This window comes from Meriones unguiculatus, chromosome X (assembly GCF_030254825.1).
Source record: "Meriones unguiculatus strain TT.TT164.6M chromosome X, Bangor_MerUng_6.1, whole genome shotgun sequence".
Taxonomy (NCBI): Eukaryota; Metazoa; Chordata; class Mammalia; order Rodentia; family Muridae; genus Meriones; species Meriones unguiculatus.
In genome coordinates, this window is record NC_083369.1 from 12,722,353 (window position 1) to 12,740,550 (window position 18,198).

The following is an 18,198-nucleotide window of genomic DNA, read 5'->3' on the forward strand; positions in this document are numbered from 1 at the left end:
AGATACTTGATTTTTGAAAAAGAAGCCAAAACAATACAATGGAAAAAAGACAGCATCTTCAACAAATGGTACTGCTCTAACTGGATGTGTACATATAGAAAAATGAAAGTAGACCCGTATTTAACATCCTGCACAAAACTAAAGTCCAAGTGGATCAAAGACCTTAACTTAAAACCAGACACAATAAACTTGTTAGAACAAAAATTGGGGAAGAGCTTGATACTTACTGGCATAGGAGACAACTTCCTGAACAGAACACCAACAGCACAGGCTCTAAAATCAACAATCAGTAAGTGGGACCTCATGAAACTGAAAAGCTTCTGTAAAGCAAAGAGCACTCTTGTCAGAACCAAACGACAGCCTATAGATTGGAAAAGGATCTTCACCAACCCTACATCTGATAGAGGGCTAATATTCAGAGTGTATAAAGAACTTAGGAACTTAAACACCAACAAATCAAATAATCCAATTAAAAAAATGGGGTACAGAGCTAAACAGAGAATCCTCAATAGAGGAATAGCTAATGGCAGAGAAACACTTAAAGAAATGCTCAACATCCTTAGTCATTTGGGAAATGCAAATCCAAATGATCCTGAGATTCTACCTCACACCTATCAGAATGGCTGGGGAACAGGGTCTGTCTCTGACATGAACTCAGTGGCTGGCTCTTTGATCACCTCCCCCTGAGGGAGGAACAGCCTTGCCAGGCCACAGAGAAGGACAATGCAGCCAGTCTGGATGAGACCAGATAAGCTAGGGTCAGATAGAAAGGGAGGAGGACCTCCCATGTCAGTGGATTTAGAAAGAGGCATTGGAGGAGATGAGGGAGGGTGGGATTGGTAGGGAATGGGAGAGGGGGCTACAGCCAGGATACAAAGTGAATAAACTGTAATTAATATAAAAAATAAAAAATTAAAAAGACCCCCCCCCCACACAAAAAAAAAGAAGAAATCAGAGGCTGAAGCAGAAGTCACAGGGCCTACATGGTCTGAACCAGGTACTTTACATATAGAGTATAGCTTTCAGGTTAGTATTTGTATAGGATACATGTGGGTTTTAATGAGTTGGCATCTCATTCTTGTGAATTCTCTTGGGTTTTTTTCCTTCTGGTGTATAGCCTTGTCCATCTTTGATGTGACAGGTTTTGTTTTATTTTATTATACTTTATTTTGTTAAAAATATCACTGTGATAAAATTTAAGTAAAAGTATGTTTGCTTTAAATAAATAGTAATACATAAAAAACAAAAAACAAACAAACAAAAAAAAAAAACCTCAAGGGGTGACTCATGCTGGAGAGGTCGTAGAGAAAGGAAACTACTTTTAACAAAATCATCTTGTTGTGTAGCCCTGGCTGGACTAGAACTTGCTAGGTTTCTAGGCCTATGATACCACACCTGACCATATTGCTTCTGTTTAACCTATTTTTTATTTGGCCCTCTATTTGCCTTAGGACATAGAGCTTTATCTGTTCAGTGGCTCTAATCTCTTTGATCAGTTACTTGAATAGTTTTTTGCTAGTACAATTTGCAAATGAAATCTGAAATGGCAGAACAAAATGTTTTTCTATTATGAACAGGAAAGCTTCTCTAGCATTTCTTGTACTGAACTTATTTCTCTATAGAGAAAGTTGAGAGACTGCACAACAGGGAAATAATTTGTTTCTCTTAGAGTAAATGGGTACCTAATATAGAAAAAGCAAGGAACAGAAGCGGTCTCACTTTTGATAACTTGTACACTCCTATACAGTCTACCTGCTGTACATAGTTAAAAGAATTGCATTAGAATCCTAGGAAAATCGGTATAAATAAGCCTATCTTTTTAAAACTATCTCAAGCAAATTGTCTTTTTAAAGCTTTTGTTGTTGTTGTTGCAATTATTTTCTAATTGGTAAAGATGTTGATAATACCTGGCCAGGTTACCACAAAATATGAACTATCAAATGAAATAATTATGAGACACTTTATAAACTGTTAAATTCCATCTAAACTAAGCCATTACGTTTAGTAAAGAATTCATGATTATATACTTGAATATTCGTTTCTACTTTGTAAGAAGCAAAATACAGACTTTTGGGGGCTATCTCTAAATTTATTCTATCATACTTTTAAAAAGTTAGGGTTATCTACCTGAAATTATAATAAGAAGAGAAAAATTTGAGAAATATTATATAAAGCTACACTATGTTCATTCCTTGTGCATTCCCACCCTCCCCACCTTTTTTTTTTTTATTCAGTGGGGCTTCACTTCAATGAGCCATTAAAGTTTCTAGGTACTTCAGCGCCATTTGCTAAAAAGTCACAAAAACATTGTCACAAAGCAGTCAAATTAAATATTAAAATTTTATTGTTTAGGATCCTAAAATTATTTTTTAAATATTTTCATTTAAAATGTTTATTCATGTAACTGACTCAATTATAAAACTAAACATGATTAATCATGAAAACAACTCAATTTCTTCAGGAATCATAATTATTCATATTAGCTTCATTTAGGCCATGGTTTAAAAAAATGTAATAGCCACTGAGTCATCTTAAGACACAATATTCACTCATCCTTTATATCTCCATTATTCCAGCAAAAACTCATAGAAATTACAGTGCATCTTTCCAAGTACAAGAGATGAAATTAACCATATTTACTTATCCACATGTGATTTATGTTGCTGTATTTACATCTTCATAGTTAGCTTGGACCCCAAAGAAGCTATGGGTAACCATATTAAAAGGAAGCACCTTACTTGATGAGACAGTGTTTTGTTACACCCAATAGAAAGGCAGACACATAAGCAAAAGAATAAGATTATTCAAAACAAAAGGACATATAAATATAAGAAAACTGAGAAAATAAATTTGCCTAAGCTTACCAAGTGAAGCAAATTTTTTATAGATACCACTTGGCATTTTAAAAGCTATCCTTCATCAAAATAAAAGTTAAATGAACACACATGTAAGGTCATATCAACCTAAAAACAACCCAAATAGCCATTATTAGGAAAACAGATAAATTAGGGTAAATTCATGCAGTATACTACTTCAGAGCAGCAAAATAAATACAGCACCACTACATATTATAACACAATTGAGGAACTTTATGATGACAAGACAGGAACACAAAGCAGTGTGATTTAATTTATGTAAGAAAGTCCAAAAGCAGGCTACCCTAAGTTATATATTGATTGGAAATCAAACACTATAGCAAACTAGTTTAAAAATAAAACAGGGAAATTATACATGAACTTAAAACAAGAGGCTGCTTCTGAAAAGAGGACTGAAGTTAGAAAAGTGTATTAAGTGTATGCAGGTGAATTTATAGCAAACAGTAAGTTTTCTTCCTTAAACTGGGTGACATATCACAAATGAATTATTTTAAATGTCATACACAAAAAATTATGGTGCATATATTTTATGTATTTTACAAATACTAGTTAATACGTATCAAACAATAAAACACTTTATTCTACAGTCTATTTTCTATTATTTTTCTAATTTGCTTTATGATCTTAACAGCCATTTCTTTCACCAGCAGGTATTGTGAGTAAATACACATAAATGTTAAGCAGTTTCATTTCAGTGGCTAAGTTAATTTTTTTTTTCTAAAACTAACCTTAAAATCAGAAATTCATGAACATACAAGGGTAACTTTGGGGATTCAAAACAGCAAAGAAGTTATAAAAACTAAATACCTATTAAGTTTCTATGTATTTAGCATAGGCTATAACAGTATTTTTTAAATTAAAACAGACAGCAAAAGCAAATATTCTCTCTAAACAAATATCTTATATTAAGCATGAACTTATCCAAAGAAGTTGCTTTCTGAGAAATTCTATAGTTTGATTTTTCTTTTAAATTTAAGCTTTAGTTTTATACATTACATACATATAATTACCAATAACCTTTTAAATTTCCAAATATTTAAGTTTTGGTAGAGTGTTCTGGTACTTACAGTTTTATTGACAGAATGATGTTAAAAATAATAAGTGCTAAAGGAAAGTTTTTCAAAGCGTCTATCTTTACCTTTATCCCCTAAACTTAGTTTTCCAGCAATGAAATACAATTTTTTAACTCACACAAAGAACTAACAAAATTTCCAGTTTTAATTTTTGTAAGTCCTATTCTTCAACTATAAAATGAGATGCAAAATTAAAAATAATTGTTACATGGTTCTGCCTAATGGAATGATTTCTAGATTGCATTTTCACAGAACCTTGTATTGTAAAAGTGTTCATTTTTTTTTTTCAAAGAAGCACGGACAGTTTATAGTTAGAAAACAGTCTGAAGCTTATGACCAACTATCATTAACACAAAATAAGAAAATATTCAGTTTTAGAGCCAGTTTTGTTGAAAAAGTAATAATCCTAAGGACAAAAAGTTTATGACATTGCACACACACAGGGTGAATTTAAAGATGAGGTAAATGCCAAACTTCTGAGATTCATCAGTTATAATTATAGTATCTTTCAGAACAATATGTAACTACATGTTGTTTTATGGTACTGAAATTGAAACGCCAAAATTATGCTTAACATTTTCTTTTCCTAAGTCCAGAGAGAGTGTCTAATAAATTCACCTCTGGACATTTTCGTTAAGCTGAATGTAGAAACGCCAAGCACTATCTGCTGTTTATCATAACCCACTCCCACTCATTATAAAGATTTAATATTAATTTTGTATCATATATCAGATATGCTTAAGAAAAATAAAATAACCCGACTAGTATGAGAAGGTATTTCGTAGCAATATTACCTCGTTAGCAGAGCCTAACTTTTCCCTTCTCCCCTTCCAGGCTAAAACTCTAAGGCTCTCAAAACTTTAAAACCTCAACATTATCAACCACACTAACCCCTCGAGCCGTTTTTTTACACTGTTAGAATTTTTAAAAAGTACTTTAAAAGTCCTATACCTTTGTCTTCATCCTTTAAGACTTAAGCTCTGAGAAAAAGGGATGGGGGAATGCCAAAGACAGTTTGAAAGCAGAGGGACGAGGTGGGGAAGAAGATTAAGCAGAGTCCCGGTTGGCAAAAGAAAGAACTAGAAGACTGGTGGGATGCCGGACCAGGTTAAACGCAGTTATCAAGAGCGCACGTGAAGCATCTAAGGGGGAGGGATCTAAGCTTAAACTCTCAGACCTCCACCGCCCCCGTGCGACCGCAGCCTTTTCTAACCGAAGCTACTCACTGCAGCCATTTTGGCGTCGTCCCAGGCCCGCGGGTTCCAAACCGAAACAGGAAGTGGGCTCGGAACCCTCGAAACCGGGAACAAGGGCTACCTTTCGCGCGCTCTAGCGACCCCGCCACTTGTGGGTCCCACTGCCCCGGTCCTGCGTGTTACCGGTCTCTTGCCCCTCCTCCCGCCCGGCGAACCCGTGAGATCATGTCGAACATGGAGAGTATCCTTTCCGTCGCTCAAGGTGCTACCGGGGTCTAGGGGGAGCCGGGGACAAGCCAGAGGTTTGACCTTTTGGTCCGCATGTGGAGTAAAGGCGAGGTGGCGCGGAAGGGTATGCTCCAGCAGCCGGGTTTGCTTTTTTGCACCCTCCTCCCTCCTTGCCGCAGCCATGGGAGGATGTGGGGAGAGTCAGGGGAGCCTGTGGACAGACCGAAATAATTGAGCCCGTTCCGCCGCTTGTGGAGGATTTCTGTCACCTGCCTTATCAGTGAATTTTGGCATAATTGAAATTGAAACGGAGGGGAGGCGCCTGGAGTTTGCCTACGGTTTGGGGGCGGAGATGCAGGTTCTGAAGGCAGTACGTGGACAAATAGCTTTTGGCGAACTGCCCTCTACTGAATGCAGGTGACTGGTGATGAGGTTGGGCAATTGCAACTAATTGTGCTCGCTTTCTGTTCCCGCTGCATGCTTGAGGAAACTCAGGTTGTTCAAGCCAAGAAGTCCATCAGCAAAACCTGTGCAGCCATTTACGCAATTAGTATGAGCTGAGACTAAAGCTGCATGGTGATGTCATGAATATGAAATTGTTTTTCACTACTATAACTCTATCCATCACAGCAGCTCCACGTTGCTGCAATCCTTACTTCTTCCAGAGGTTGGCATTAGACAAAATATAATAATTTGGTTATTTTTCCAGGTGGCAAAAAGATAAAATGTGGGTAATGGTAATTGTTCAGTAGCTCATGTTAGACCATCTTTGGCTTCATTAGTTTATAAACCTGAAATACAGGTAAACTTTGTGATGGATTAAACTTTATGTCACAGAGAAAATATTACTACCATAGCTTGTGCAGGACCAGCCAAGATGCGCCGAATATTAAAATGTTAGCCTTTGAGGAAAGGTGCAGATCATGAAAAGAATGGATGTCTGAGAAAGCTCCAGTTTCAATTGCACTTTAAAAAATAATGCACTGTAACTTTAATAGTACTATAAAGTGGAGAGCACTGAACTGTGAATCAGAAGATCAGTTTTATTTCCCCAGTTCTTAAAAAAAAAAAAAAAAAAAAAAACCTTCTGAATTAAGGCATGGCATACATCCGTTGTCACCCACTTGACTCATTTGGAAAGCATATTATCTAACCTTTCAACCCTAGAAAGGTATTTTTAAGGGAAAAAGAAATGGTACTGTCTATCAAATTGTATTTTATGAACATACAGTGAAGTGTGAGATACTTGAATCCCCAATAACTTAAAAATTATTAGCTCTTTCCTAAAAAAATTGGAAGGATTGGAGGCAATAACGTTGAAAGTTTTTGCTTGCTGTTCTGATAGTGCAGGTTACTTTTATTTTGTCTAGCCTGCCTTGTGTTCCCAATAACAAAATATGTGGTTACTATATCTTTTAAATGAAAAGTATTAAAGTGTTCTTTTTTTTTTTTTTTTTTTTTTTAACTCACAGAGTCCAGTTAGTGCTGTGCCTGTTCACATGGGTGTGGGGTCATCCACTGAGGCATGGGCAAACTTCCAGTAGTCATCACCTGAGGAAAGTGATTCTCCCAACTCCAACAGCCTCAAGTGCCAGTACTTCAAATGCCAGCTACATGTGGGGCCTCAGTAGCCCCTCTCCCACTAGTGCTGGGACTTTAATGGGCTTGAACCTGTATTGTACAGGTAACTACAACTTCTGTGTGTTCTTGTGTACAGTAGCTAAGTCAGGTCCAGAAAACTGTATTGTATAATACTCCTCAAAAGAACCCTCAATATAAATAACCTGTACCTAGTAAAAATGAACTGCTCTTCAATCTATTTTATGAAGTTATGGTCAGGTGTAACTATCCAAATCATGTGAATTCTCATTTTGGTTCATTTATGTATAAACCAGCACTCCCTCCTCCCCTCCCCCCCAGTATAGAGGCAGAAAATAATTGGGACTCAGGCTACCTTCCATAAATAACCTGAAGTAAAATTTGAAGAATATATCCTTTTATAAAATGTAAAAATCTCATCATAGTGTATAGGAAGATTGGCTGTGATAAAACAATTCAGCCTTATAACTTTTTGTCCTGTCTTTGGATAAGTATGCTCATCTACTATTTGTACAATGGTGTAACTCATTTTAAAAATTTAATTGAAGCTGGGTTGAATTACTGTGACGTTTATATAGATTTTAGTGCTGAGTTACAGGAATGAAAAATTAGTAGGTAAATAAATAAGGGCTACTTCAGTAGTATGTGCTATCTTTCCTCCCTTCTTATCACCCCACTTATAAGTCATCATACTATTGGATTTAATTTGAGTGCAATTCATTTACTGGAAGCTTTCTGTTTTCCTAGTCTAAACTGATGTCCTTCCAACACCTGAGGATGTTAAGATGAGTTTTTTCTACCAGTTATTCCTGCTCCTTTCCTCATCATTTTACCTTTTATTTAAGCAGCTCCACCCTTGGAAGCATGTTTACCTATCTCTCTTTCATTACACTGAATTCCTGGAGAATGGGGACATTTATCTTAAAATGCTTATTTTCATACACAGCACAGGAGGCATAGGAGAGACAAAATGAGCAAATGACTTTCTGTTAATAGTTAATTGTTAATGTACTTGAATTTGAGTCTTTATTATAGACTAAGTCATATAACTATGTAGTGGATATATGAGGTTAAGAATACTACTATCTTTGAGCAACTTCTGATCTATAGGTCAGAGGTCACACGTACATGAGGATAAAGATGAATACCATTGCAAGGTAACTTCTACTAATTCAGATGAATGCTGATATGTGGACTTACTAAATGTTTTAAAATTGTATGCACAGTTTTGACTATTACTTTGTGCATTGTTCTGGGACTATTTTCTGTAGCTATGATTTTTTAATAGGCATTCTAACTTGAAGGCGGTTACAGACCAATGAAGTAGATAATAAGTACTGGACATGCTCTGAGTTCAAAAAGGGAATTCTGGACTGGTATCACCTGGGGCTGTATTTATACACAGAGATAGCTAGCTCCTTAAAATTAGCTGTTAGTCATTGCAGATCACATGAGTCACCCACCTGAAGTCCTAAAGCAAAACAAGTTAGATATCAGTATCAGACTTGCCAGCATTTATGTGTTTTTATCAAGGCACTGTCATCATAAACAACTGTTCTCACTTCAAAGGGAGTAACATAGTTTATTCTGAAGCCAAATATAATTAACCATGGCCTAGGAACATAGATTCTGGTTACTCCAAACTCCATCTTACAACATGGTGATAGTTCACTGATATTTTTATAGTAACAGAAGAAAGTCATAAATAAAGGCTGTTTTATAATACATGAGTGGAGACATCAGATAGGTGGCTTTTATAGCAAAGAGGGAAAATCTCAGCTATGGGCCTCATCTCTGAGAATACTCTTAGCTTTTTGGTTGGTGGAAGCTGCTGCTCTGTGATACATTTCAGAAGGTTTTATCTGTTAGTCACAGGGTGTTAGGCCAGACAGAGGTGATCAAGGAATGGCTGTTAAGGGGACTAAAGATAGCTCAAGGCAAATTGTAAATTAGACCCCTGACCTGCAAAATTTCAAGCCCTCCAGAGTCATGGAAATTCTAATCAGTTAAGTCAGCCTTACTGAATTCCAATGGAAGGTGTAACCTCTTTACCAGAATTAGTTTCCATATTTACAATACTTCAAATTTGGCCATTAAATTAGAATCAACAGAATGCTGTTAATGCTATATTTGGGTCCTCCTTTCAATACAATTTAAAGATCCATTCTGAGAAATTCCCTGTAATAGTTAAAATGCATTTGAGTATCTTTCTCTATTCCTTATTCCATGCTTATCCAACTATAGCAGCTGTTCTCAGCCTGTGTGTTGAGAACCCTTTGAGGTGTCAAAGGACACTTTGACAGGGATCACATATTAGATACCCAGATTGTCTGTTAGAGGCCTCTAACAATAGAGCAATAAAAGTAACAAAATTGCAAGTATGGAGTAGCAATGAAAATAATGTTACAGTTGGTGTGTCACTACAACATGAACAACTACATTAAAAGGTTGTAGCATTAGGAAGGTTGAAAACCACTAATCAATAGGTTTATGTTTCAAATAAAATTATCTTTAAAGTTGCTTTTAGTTCAGATGGTCTCACTTGATTCTTTGATCCCAAAATTGCCTCCCTAAAAAACACACAATAGTAATCAAAGTGCCGGTAACTTAAAAAGCCAGAAAATGGAAAGCATAATGCCACTTATCAAATACATAGTCTGTGGTATTGGTACCACTGTCTTATGCTAGAATAGCTGTTAGTGGAGGACTTTAAAAATTATTTATTTGTAATTACTTGAATGTGTGTGTACTTGTATCAGAGTATATGAACATGAGTGCGGGTATTCATAGACACCAAAGGAGTGGCAGATCTCCTGGAACTGGAGTAAGAGATGATTGTGAGCTAAATGATATGGGTGCTGGGAATTGAACTCTGGTCCTCTGCGGGAGCAGCAAATGCTAGTAATCACTGAGCCATCACTTTAAGGTGTCCAGCCTTCTCTCTGAAACTCTTTTGTTTTCTTTCTCTTGCCAGTATATTTTTCCATTTCTACTTTTGTCATCAAGAGAAATATGTAATCTGGCTGGTGGCATTTGTACTACAATAGCTTCTGAACTGTTGTATTTATAGGACTTGCTAACAGTTTAAAGAATATATTGTCACAATTTTTTGTAGTAAGTGGATGAATTCTATTTTAAACTAAGACTTCTTTCTTTATATACAGTGACTTTTTTGAATCCTAATTTTTTTGGCATATTATAATACAGAAAACTATTATATAATAACACATAGTAGTTTTAAGTATGCTTTAAAGACAAAAACTTCTGATATAAATTTCTCAATTAAAATAGGTAACTTAGTAAATGATGCTATAATTTATGAAATCCATACTCTATGCTAAACAAACGCTAACTTCTGTAAATTCTTTTTAACTCCTATAATTTTAATTCTTCCCTCTTAAGAAAGTTAAGAAAAAGAATAAAACATTCCCAAGAGCCTTCTATTTGGCTTAGAAAATACTATAAAACATCATCAATTAAATTCTTCTTTTCTTTTACTACAGCTGCCACTATCTAAAAGTTGACAATTATGACTTTAGTATATTTCTTTATATATTACATAAAACATGTACACTCTTAAAGTATATTGATATATTTCATGTTTTTAAATAGTATATATTCAGTGTCATTACTATTTTAAAAATATATTAGTTATAATTCATTAAGTGTTTAAAAGCACATTTTCATTCTTATGTAGTTTTTCAGTATATTATATACCACAATTTACTTTTTCATTCTTTTAGTGATGGGATTGAGATTAGCTTCCCTATCATTATAAGAAATACCAGTATGATAATTTTTTAATATATGTTCTGTGTACATTGGCAAAAATTGGGTGATATGTGACTAGGAATAAGGTTGTTGTATTGGAGAATATATGCATTTAAATATTTATATTATCTGAAAAGTGTTAGTTTGATTATTTCTTTTGTAACGCGTACTTTTTATTCCTTTTTGTTGTATATATACAAGTACTCCAGAAAGGTGTTATACATTAAGAGAAATTAGCGCAAGGTCACTTTCTTATCCCTGATTTTAAGAGGATTTCTAACTATTCATAAATAGTATGATGTTTATAATAGATTTTTGGTTAGGTGCACTTTTTTTTTTAGAATTTCATTATGAGTAGTTCATCTCAGAGTTGATTTGATTATCATCTGAATGTTGGGTCTTCATTGCCCTCTGTATACACCGAATGTTACATGTTTTTCTTAATATTTGTATGTTATTAAAGTGCATGGATAGTTTTAGTTTTTGAAAATGTTAAACTATCTTTGGATTTGTAAGACAAACTCATTATGATTACGAGGCATCTATAATATATAGTCTATCTGTAATGATTGCCAATATTACGTTTAATATTTTTGCATCTTTGCTAATGAGCGAATGTAGCCTTTAATTAAAGTCTGGTTTCCAAATGAAAAGGTGTTTTTCCTTTTTCCAAATACTTCAGAGAGTTTGTGTATGGTAAGAGGTGCCATTTTCTTAAATATTTGACAAAATTCACTAGTAATACTTTTAAGTCTGCTCTTGTAGCTTCATTTAAATGTTAAAATATTGTAAAGTGTTACAACAGAAATCTGAATTATTCAGACTTTTTAAAGTTTATTTCTATTATTGATCTAGTACTATCCATTTTACCTAAGGCTTCCAAATATTTTAGCTTAATGCCATAATTTAGTATTTTAAAGTATCTTTATAGTCATATTCTTTTTCTCATTCTAGTTATGCCACTTTTTGCTCTTTCAACAGTAGCATGTCAGGTTTTATAGAGAATTCAGTTTTGGACATTTTGATCACCTTGTCTACTCTATTTTGGGTTTCTGTTATCATTTCACCCACTTATTTTTTTTTCTTTTTGCCTTTTTATGGCCTTTAGGAGCATATAGCCTTTTCCTCTTTTATGTTGTGAATGTTTGCATCATTAATTTTCAGTCTTTCTCTGTAATGTGAGACTATAAGGCTAGAAACTCCCAATTAACTATATTTAAAAGTTACATTTCAGTCATTTCATTGTCACTAAATACTAAATATAGAAGACAGTTTTCCTCATTTTTCTCCTTGATTATACATAGAAAACTTTTTAAGATTTCAAACACAGATTCTTAATTCTTTTTATCTTAGCATTAGTTTCTTCTAGAAAAGCATGAAGAAAGCAAATATGGTAACTACTGAGTTGTGTTCAGATGACAGATTTTTTTGATATTTATTTCAGTTTATGGCCCAAAGAATAAGTTTTCTTATGTCTGTTATGATTATTGGGGGCAAGGTTATCTCTTACTCTCCATGCATTCTTTTAAAAGTTTGGGTTTTTGTTGTTGTTGTTGTTGTTTTTTACATTTGGTTAGTTTACAAAATAATGCATTTAATTCTATCATATTAAAACATGTATATCATAGTACATTGTTAATATGCTTTTCCAGTAGCATTTTTTTCTCTTTTTTTCTCTCCTTACTCCTCCTGGCTGGCTTCCTTTCCTCCCTTGAATAGTCCCCTTCTATTTTCATGTATTCTTTTTTTATGCTTAAAACTAGATTACATACATGAGTGAAAATATACAATATTTACTTTTTAAAAATTCTCCTATTTAGTTCCCTTTCTCCCCATAATTAGTTCCTTTTAGCCTTTCATGTAATATGTATCCATGTGTATTTGTGTATATATTACCTCATATACATATATATCTATAATCAACATAGGACAGAATGTATGTTAATGTTCATCTTAATCTGGCATATTTCATTTGACAAACCATTAATTGATTCTTCCACTTTATGTTTATGTGTGTTTTGCATGGTTTATGTCTATGCATTAAATATATGCATATATTATTTTTAATCCATCATGATATTTTTAACTTACATTTTAATTTCCTTTTATGGTATGAATGTTTTGCCTTGCAAGTATGTCTGTTTGCCTTGTACATACCTGGTTCCTGTGTAGGGCAGAAGTTATCAGGTCTCCTGGAGTAGGAGTTACAGGCAGCTATGAGGCACTCTGGGTGCTGGGAGTCAAACACAGATTCTCTGTAAGAACAAGTAGTTCTTAACTGGTGAGCCATCACTCTGCCCCCATCATGATTTTAAAATTGTTTCTTTTTGTTGGATTTTATTTATTTTTCATTTATTATTTGTGTCTGCACTACAGTACAGATAGAGAGGTCATAAGTCAGTGTTTGAGAGTCAGTTCCTTCCATCTACATTGTAGAGGCAAGATCTTTCTTACTGTTGCACTGTGTATTTCAGAATAGGTGGCCCAAGAACTTCTGGACTCTAGTCTTCCCATCTTTCAGTAAGTGTTCTGGGATTATAAATGTATGCCACCGCACTCAGCTTTTTTTTTTTTAAGAATCATATAATTTTTATTAAATTTCTTTATTAATGTATGTGAATGCTCTATCTGCATATATACCTGCATGCCAGAAGAGGGTATTAGATTGCTGTATAGATGGTTGTTAGCTACCATGTGGTTGCTCGGAATTGAACTCAGGAACTCTGGAAGAGCAGACAGTGTTCAGAGCCATCTCACCAACCCCACATTCGGCTTTTCAAAGTGTGTCCTGGGAATGGAACTTTTTTTTTTCTTTCTGTCAACTTGACACAGGCTAGTCATCTGGAAAGAAAGAACATCTGTAGGCAGGTTTCTGAGGCATTTTGTTGATTAATAATTGATGTGGGAGGACCCAGCCCACTGTTTGCATTGCCACCCCTGAGCAGGTAGCCCTAAGTGGTGTAAGAAAACAAGCTGGGGAAGCCATGGAGAACAAGCTAGTAAACAGTGTTCTTTGATGAGATGGTCTCTACTTCCTTCAGTTCTGCCTTCGAGATTTTTGATTTGGCTTCCCTCAATAAGAACTATTGTTAGTTTTTCAGAGCCTTCCAGTAATGTCAGTCACTGTGTCAGTTATTCAACTGTTTCTTGCTCTTGGTGAATTTGACACTTGATGATTTTTAGTGCTCGTTTATAACAAATGTTATTGTTCTTAGCAACAATGTCATGACATTAATAATGTTTTATTCTCAAAGCATCATTGCAGAATTAAGGAATATTATTACTGTTAAACTCAACTAAAACCCTGTTTCTTCAGAGTATTCATTTTTCTTTTGCAATTAATATTATACCTGTTACTAACTTGATTATGGGTGGAGGAAAGTTTAAAAGAAATAGTCTGTTCTCTTTCCTCAGAGATATTCTGATTAGTTGGCATAAATTATAATATTAGCTGATTATTTTTTAATTATTTTAACATCAAGTTGGCAGGTCTTTATGCTGGACAGATGACTTTGACTAGCTAGCCTTAACCTATATTTTCAGAACACTTATTTAACATGAAGTTTGCTGCAAAAGAACTTAATAGGAATGCCAAGAGGTGTGATAAGGAAGAAAAAGCTGAAAAGGCCAAGATAAAAAAGGTAGACTACTTTTAATATTATTACTTTTCTAATTCACAAAATAAGTACCAATAAATATAGAAGAGTAGTTAATTATGCATTTTCTCTTTAGACAAATCACTATTGTACGTACTTGATAATGCCTTCTTCACTTAAATGTTTTTTGTTATTTATGTGTGTCAAGATACCTACAAAATTGTGTAATTTCTGAGTTACTTGCAAATAAAACCTGTCCTTAGGTGATTTCATTCTTTTTGAGTAGCCTATAAATAAAATAAGATTTAGGTTTGGGTTGATTTTAATGCCCGTATTTTCTAAGGTTTTCTAAACATTGTGTATAATTAATGCATATTCTGCTTTGGTATTTACTAGCCGGAATCAAAGGACACAATAGGTAGTTTTCTTCAGGGATATAGTAAAAGGTTTCAAAGCAGACTAAGCAAAGAAAATCACTACGTGGGGCAGTCTGTGAGATATAGGTTCACACTTCCATGAGTCCTTTTTCAGTGGAGTCACATTGGGACAGCTTAATTTCTCCAACAAGTCAGAACATATGTGAAACATTGCCTAACAAAGAAGCTCTGGACATAAAATTCTAAAGGTTTTATTGGTAATCTGTTATATTGGGAGTTGTGCTTAGAATATACTAGAATGCCAGTTCTTTGTAATGAAATTAGTTGTTTGACATAAAATAGCCCTGTTTGCCCAAAAATTCAGGCATAGTAAAACAGTTTTTATCAGTATATATTCATTATGATTGGTTTCACAGACATTTTCAAATAGGCATATCATGTATTTTGACAATATTCATGCCACACTAGTCCAGTAGGTCTTTTTGTTGATCCCAGCTCTGTTCATTACCCTCAGAACTCTTACTTCAACTTTCATGCACTATATGCGTATTTGAATTTGTGTGTCTGTATAAATTTGTGGATCTATAAATGAGAGAAAATAGCCTTACTCTGCATCTGACTTCACTTACTATTATTCTCCTCAATTTTATCCATTTTCCTGCAAACAAAATTTAATTCTCCATTTGGTGGCTAAATAAACTCTGTTGTGTGTGTACATGTGTGTAAAGTGACAATTTTCCTTTTTCATCTGTTGGTGGATACCTAACCTGATTCAGTAACATGGTGATTGTGAATACTGCTTTTTTCAAGTATGTTATGTTAATTAGGTTTTGTACATGTGTATTTACATGGTTTTCTTTAAAGTTTTTTTCTTGTTTGAGAATGCCATACAAACATATGATGTGTTTTGGTTAAATTCATTCCCATCCTTTCCTGTAAATTCCTCCTCTATCCCTTCCACTATTCTCTCTCAGTTTCTTGAGCTTTCACTTTAAGCCCACCAAGTCTATTTGGTGATGCCCATATGTACATATGCCAAATTGTCATAAATCTAGGCAGCACACCAAAGGTCTCCCTCCTGTACCTTGCCCTCCTATCTACCACCCTAACCTATTCTTCTTGCTCCATTATCTTTCGTACCTCCTATGTTTTATCATCCTTCTCTTGAAAGCCCTCTCCGTTGTCCTCCTCCTCCAGGTTTCTTAACTCCTGTGTGGACTCTGGTAGAAACAAATGTATTCAAAATTTTAAAGCTATCATCCATATATGAGATAGAAAATGTGGCTTTTATCTTTCTGGGTATGGGCTGCCTCCATCTGAATAATTATTTCCAGCTTTATCCATTTACCTGTAACTTCATAATTTTATTATTCCTTACAGATGAAGAGTATTAGATATTTTCATTATGTATTTATTAGTTGATGGGTGCTTAGGGTATTTCTATTTCCTTGCCATTGTCATTAGAGTAGCAATGAACATGGATGAGCAAGTATCTCACTCAGTAAGATATAGATCCTTTGGGAGTATACCCAAGAGTAGAAAGGCTGAAATATATGGTATATCTATTGCTAGCTTTTTGAAGAACCTCCACGCTTATTTCCATAGTGGCTATACTAGTTTGCATCCTTACCAGTAATTAATAGCATTATCTGATGTTATGTGTTTTGTTGTTGCTTTTGTTTTTTCTTCATCTTTTGACTGCAGTAACATGAAATCTCAAAGTAGTTTTAGTTTGCATTTCTATGATAGCTAAGGATGTTGAACATTAAAAAAATATATTAGCCATTTTTATTTCTTCTGAGGGCCCTGTATTTTAGGGTTCCCATTTTTTTTTTATTTATTTTATTGATGAAAAAATGATGTTTATGTAATATATTCTGATCATGGTTTCCCAGCTCCCAGTTCTTCCCATCCATCCATCCATCCATCCATCCATCCATCCATCCACCCACTTCTACACATGCTTTTTCACACTCTTTAGAAAACAAACAGGAAAATTAAAAAAAAAAAACATGGTAATTAAAAAGATTAGCACAAAAACTTACACACATGCTACCAATAAAAAAATCAGACTATAATATATAAGTAAAAGAAATGCCCAAATAAAGCAATATGAGACAAAAAAAAATTACAGAAATGACTTCTCTTGGCCATCTACTATTAGGCAGAAGACCTACCCTTAAGTGTTTTATATACCCAGTGAGACTCCACTGAGGCAAGCAAATTTTTCCTTTTCAAGTTGTTGTCAATTAAAGATATCTTCTTGGTTAGGGGTGGGAAATCATATCTACTTTTCACACCCTGTCAGTGCTGAGACCTAGTCTGGCTTGATTCTGTACAGGCCTTATACATGCTGTCATAGTTTCTGTTAGTTCATATGTACTCTATCAGTTCTGTTGTGTCTGGAAGGCCTTGGTTCCTTAGTGTATTCATACCCTCTGGCTCTTATAATTTTTTTGCTTCCCCTTCCACAGGGTTCTTTGAACCTTGAGTGGAGAGATTTGATGAAGACATCCCATGTACGGCTATGTTTTCCAAGGTCTCTCACTTTATGAACATTGCCCAGTTGTGGATCTCTGTATTTGTCCTTATCTACTTCCTGAAAGAAGAAACTTCTCTGATGATGGATTATTGAAACACCAATTTATGAGTATATCAGAATGTCATTAGAAGTCATTTTATTGATGGGTTCATTTAGCTGAACGTAGTATTTGGAATTCCACTGTGTTCCTGGCCTATCAAGTCTCAAGTTCTTGCCACCTCACCAACCCCAGGCAGGGTTGGACAAGGATTCCATCTCACAGACTGGGCCTTAAATCCAATCTACGAGTGGTTGGTTATTTCCACAAATTTTGTACCACTACTCTACCAGTGTATCCTGCAGGCAGCTCACCATTGTAGATCGCAGGGTTTATAGCTGGATTGGAATTTACCTTGTTCCTATTGTTGCATGCAGAGTACTTTTGAGTACATTAATTGCTAGTCAGTAGGGTTGAAGTCTCTAGGTAGGTACCAGCTTGTTCCATGAGTTACCTAAGTGTTGTCTTTAGCAGTAGAGTCTTGTGGAGAGCAACTAATAGCCTTGGCAGTAGCCTGGGATTTGGGGTGGGGGGGGGGGCGATTCATGGGGTCAAGGAGAACGGGGAGGAAAGGAAGGATTGGGAGGGGAGGAGGAAGGCAACTAGAGGGGTGATACAAAGTAAATAAAGTATAATTTAAAAAAAAAGAGTGTTAAAGGGACAAGATAAAAAAAGAAACAAAACTAAACTAAAACAACAAAAATAAGTTTGCATTCTGTACATAGACTATTTTCTTCATCTATTCATTTGTTGATGGACACCTAGACTGTTCTAATTTTTGGTATTATTATTCTTGCACTATGAGAGTTCTATGCAAATAGAACTTTCTTGTACCTGTATGTTCAAGTGTATCCCTACAGTATCCTCTAACAAATTTAGGTTATCATGCCAGGGTGAGAGCAG

General features: G+C 34.8%; 1 protein-coding gene across 7 annotated transcripts in view; it reads left to right on the forward strand.

Moving 5' to 3' along the window:
• The first annotated feature begins 5,074 nt into the window (after positions 1-5,074).
• LOC110541309 (charged multivesicular body protein 1B2) overlaps positions 5,075-18,198 on the forward strand; it is a 56,209-nt gene continuing 43,085 nt past the window's right edge. The window contains exons 1-4 of one of the 7 annotated variants that reach the window (XM_060374293.1): positions 5,075-5,407; positions 6,846-7,057; positions 13,218-13,263; positions 14,287-14,384. In XM_060374293.1, coding sequence (XP_060230276.1) covers positions 14,301-14,384 — 84 coding nt within the window. In that variant the 5' untranslated portion in view covers positions 5,075-5,407; positions 6,846-7,057; positions 13,218-13,263; positions 14,287-14,300. The other 6 variants (XM_060374298.1, XM_060374296.1, XM_060374295.1 and 3 more) reach the window with 6 other exon arrangements.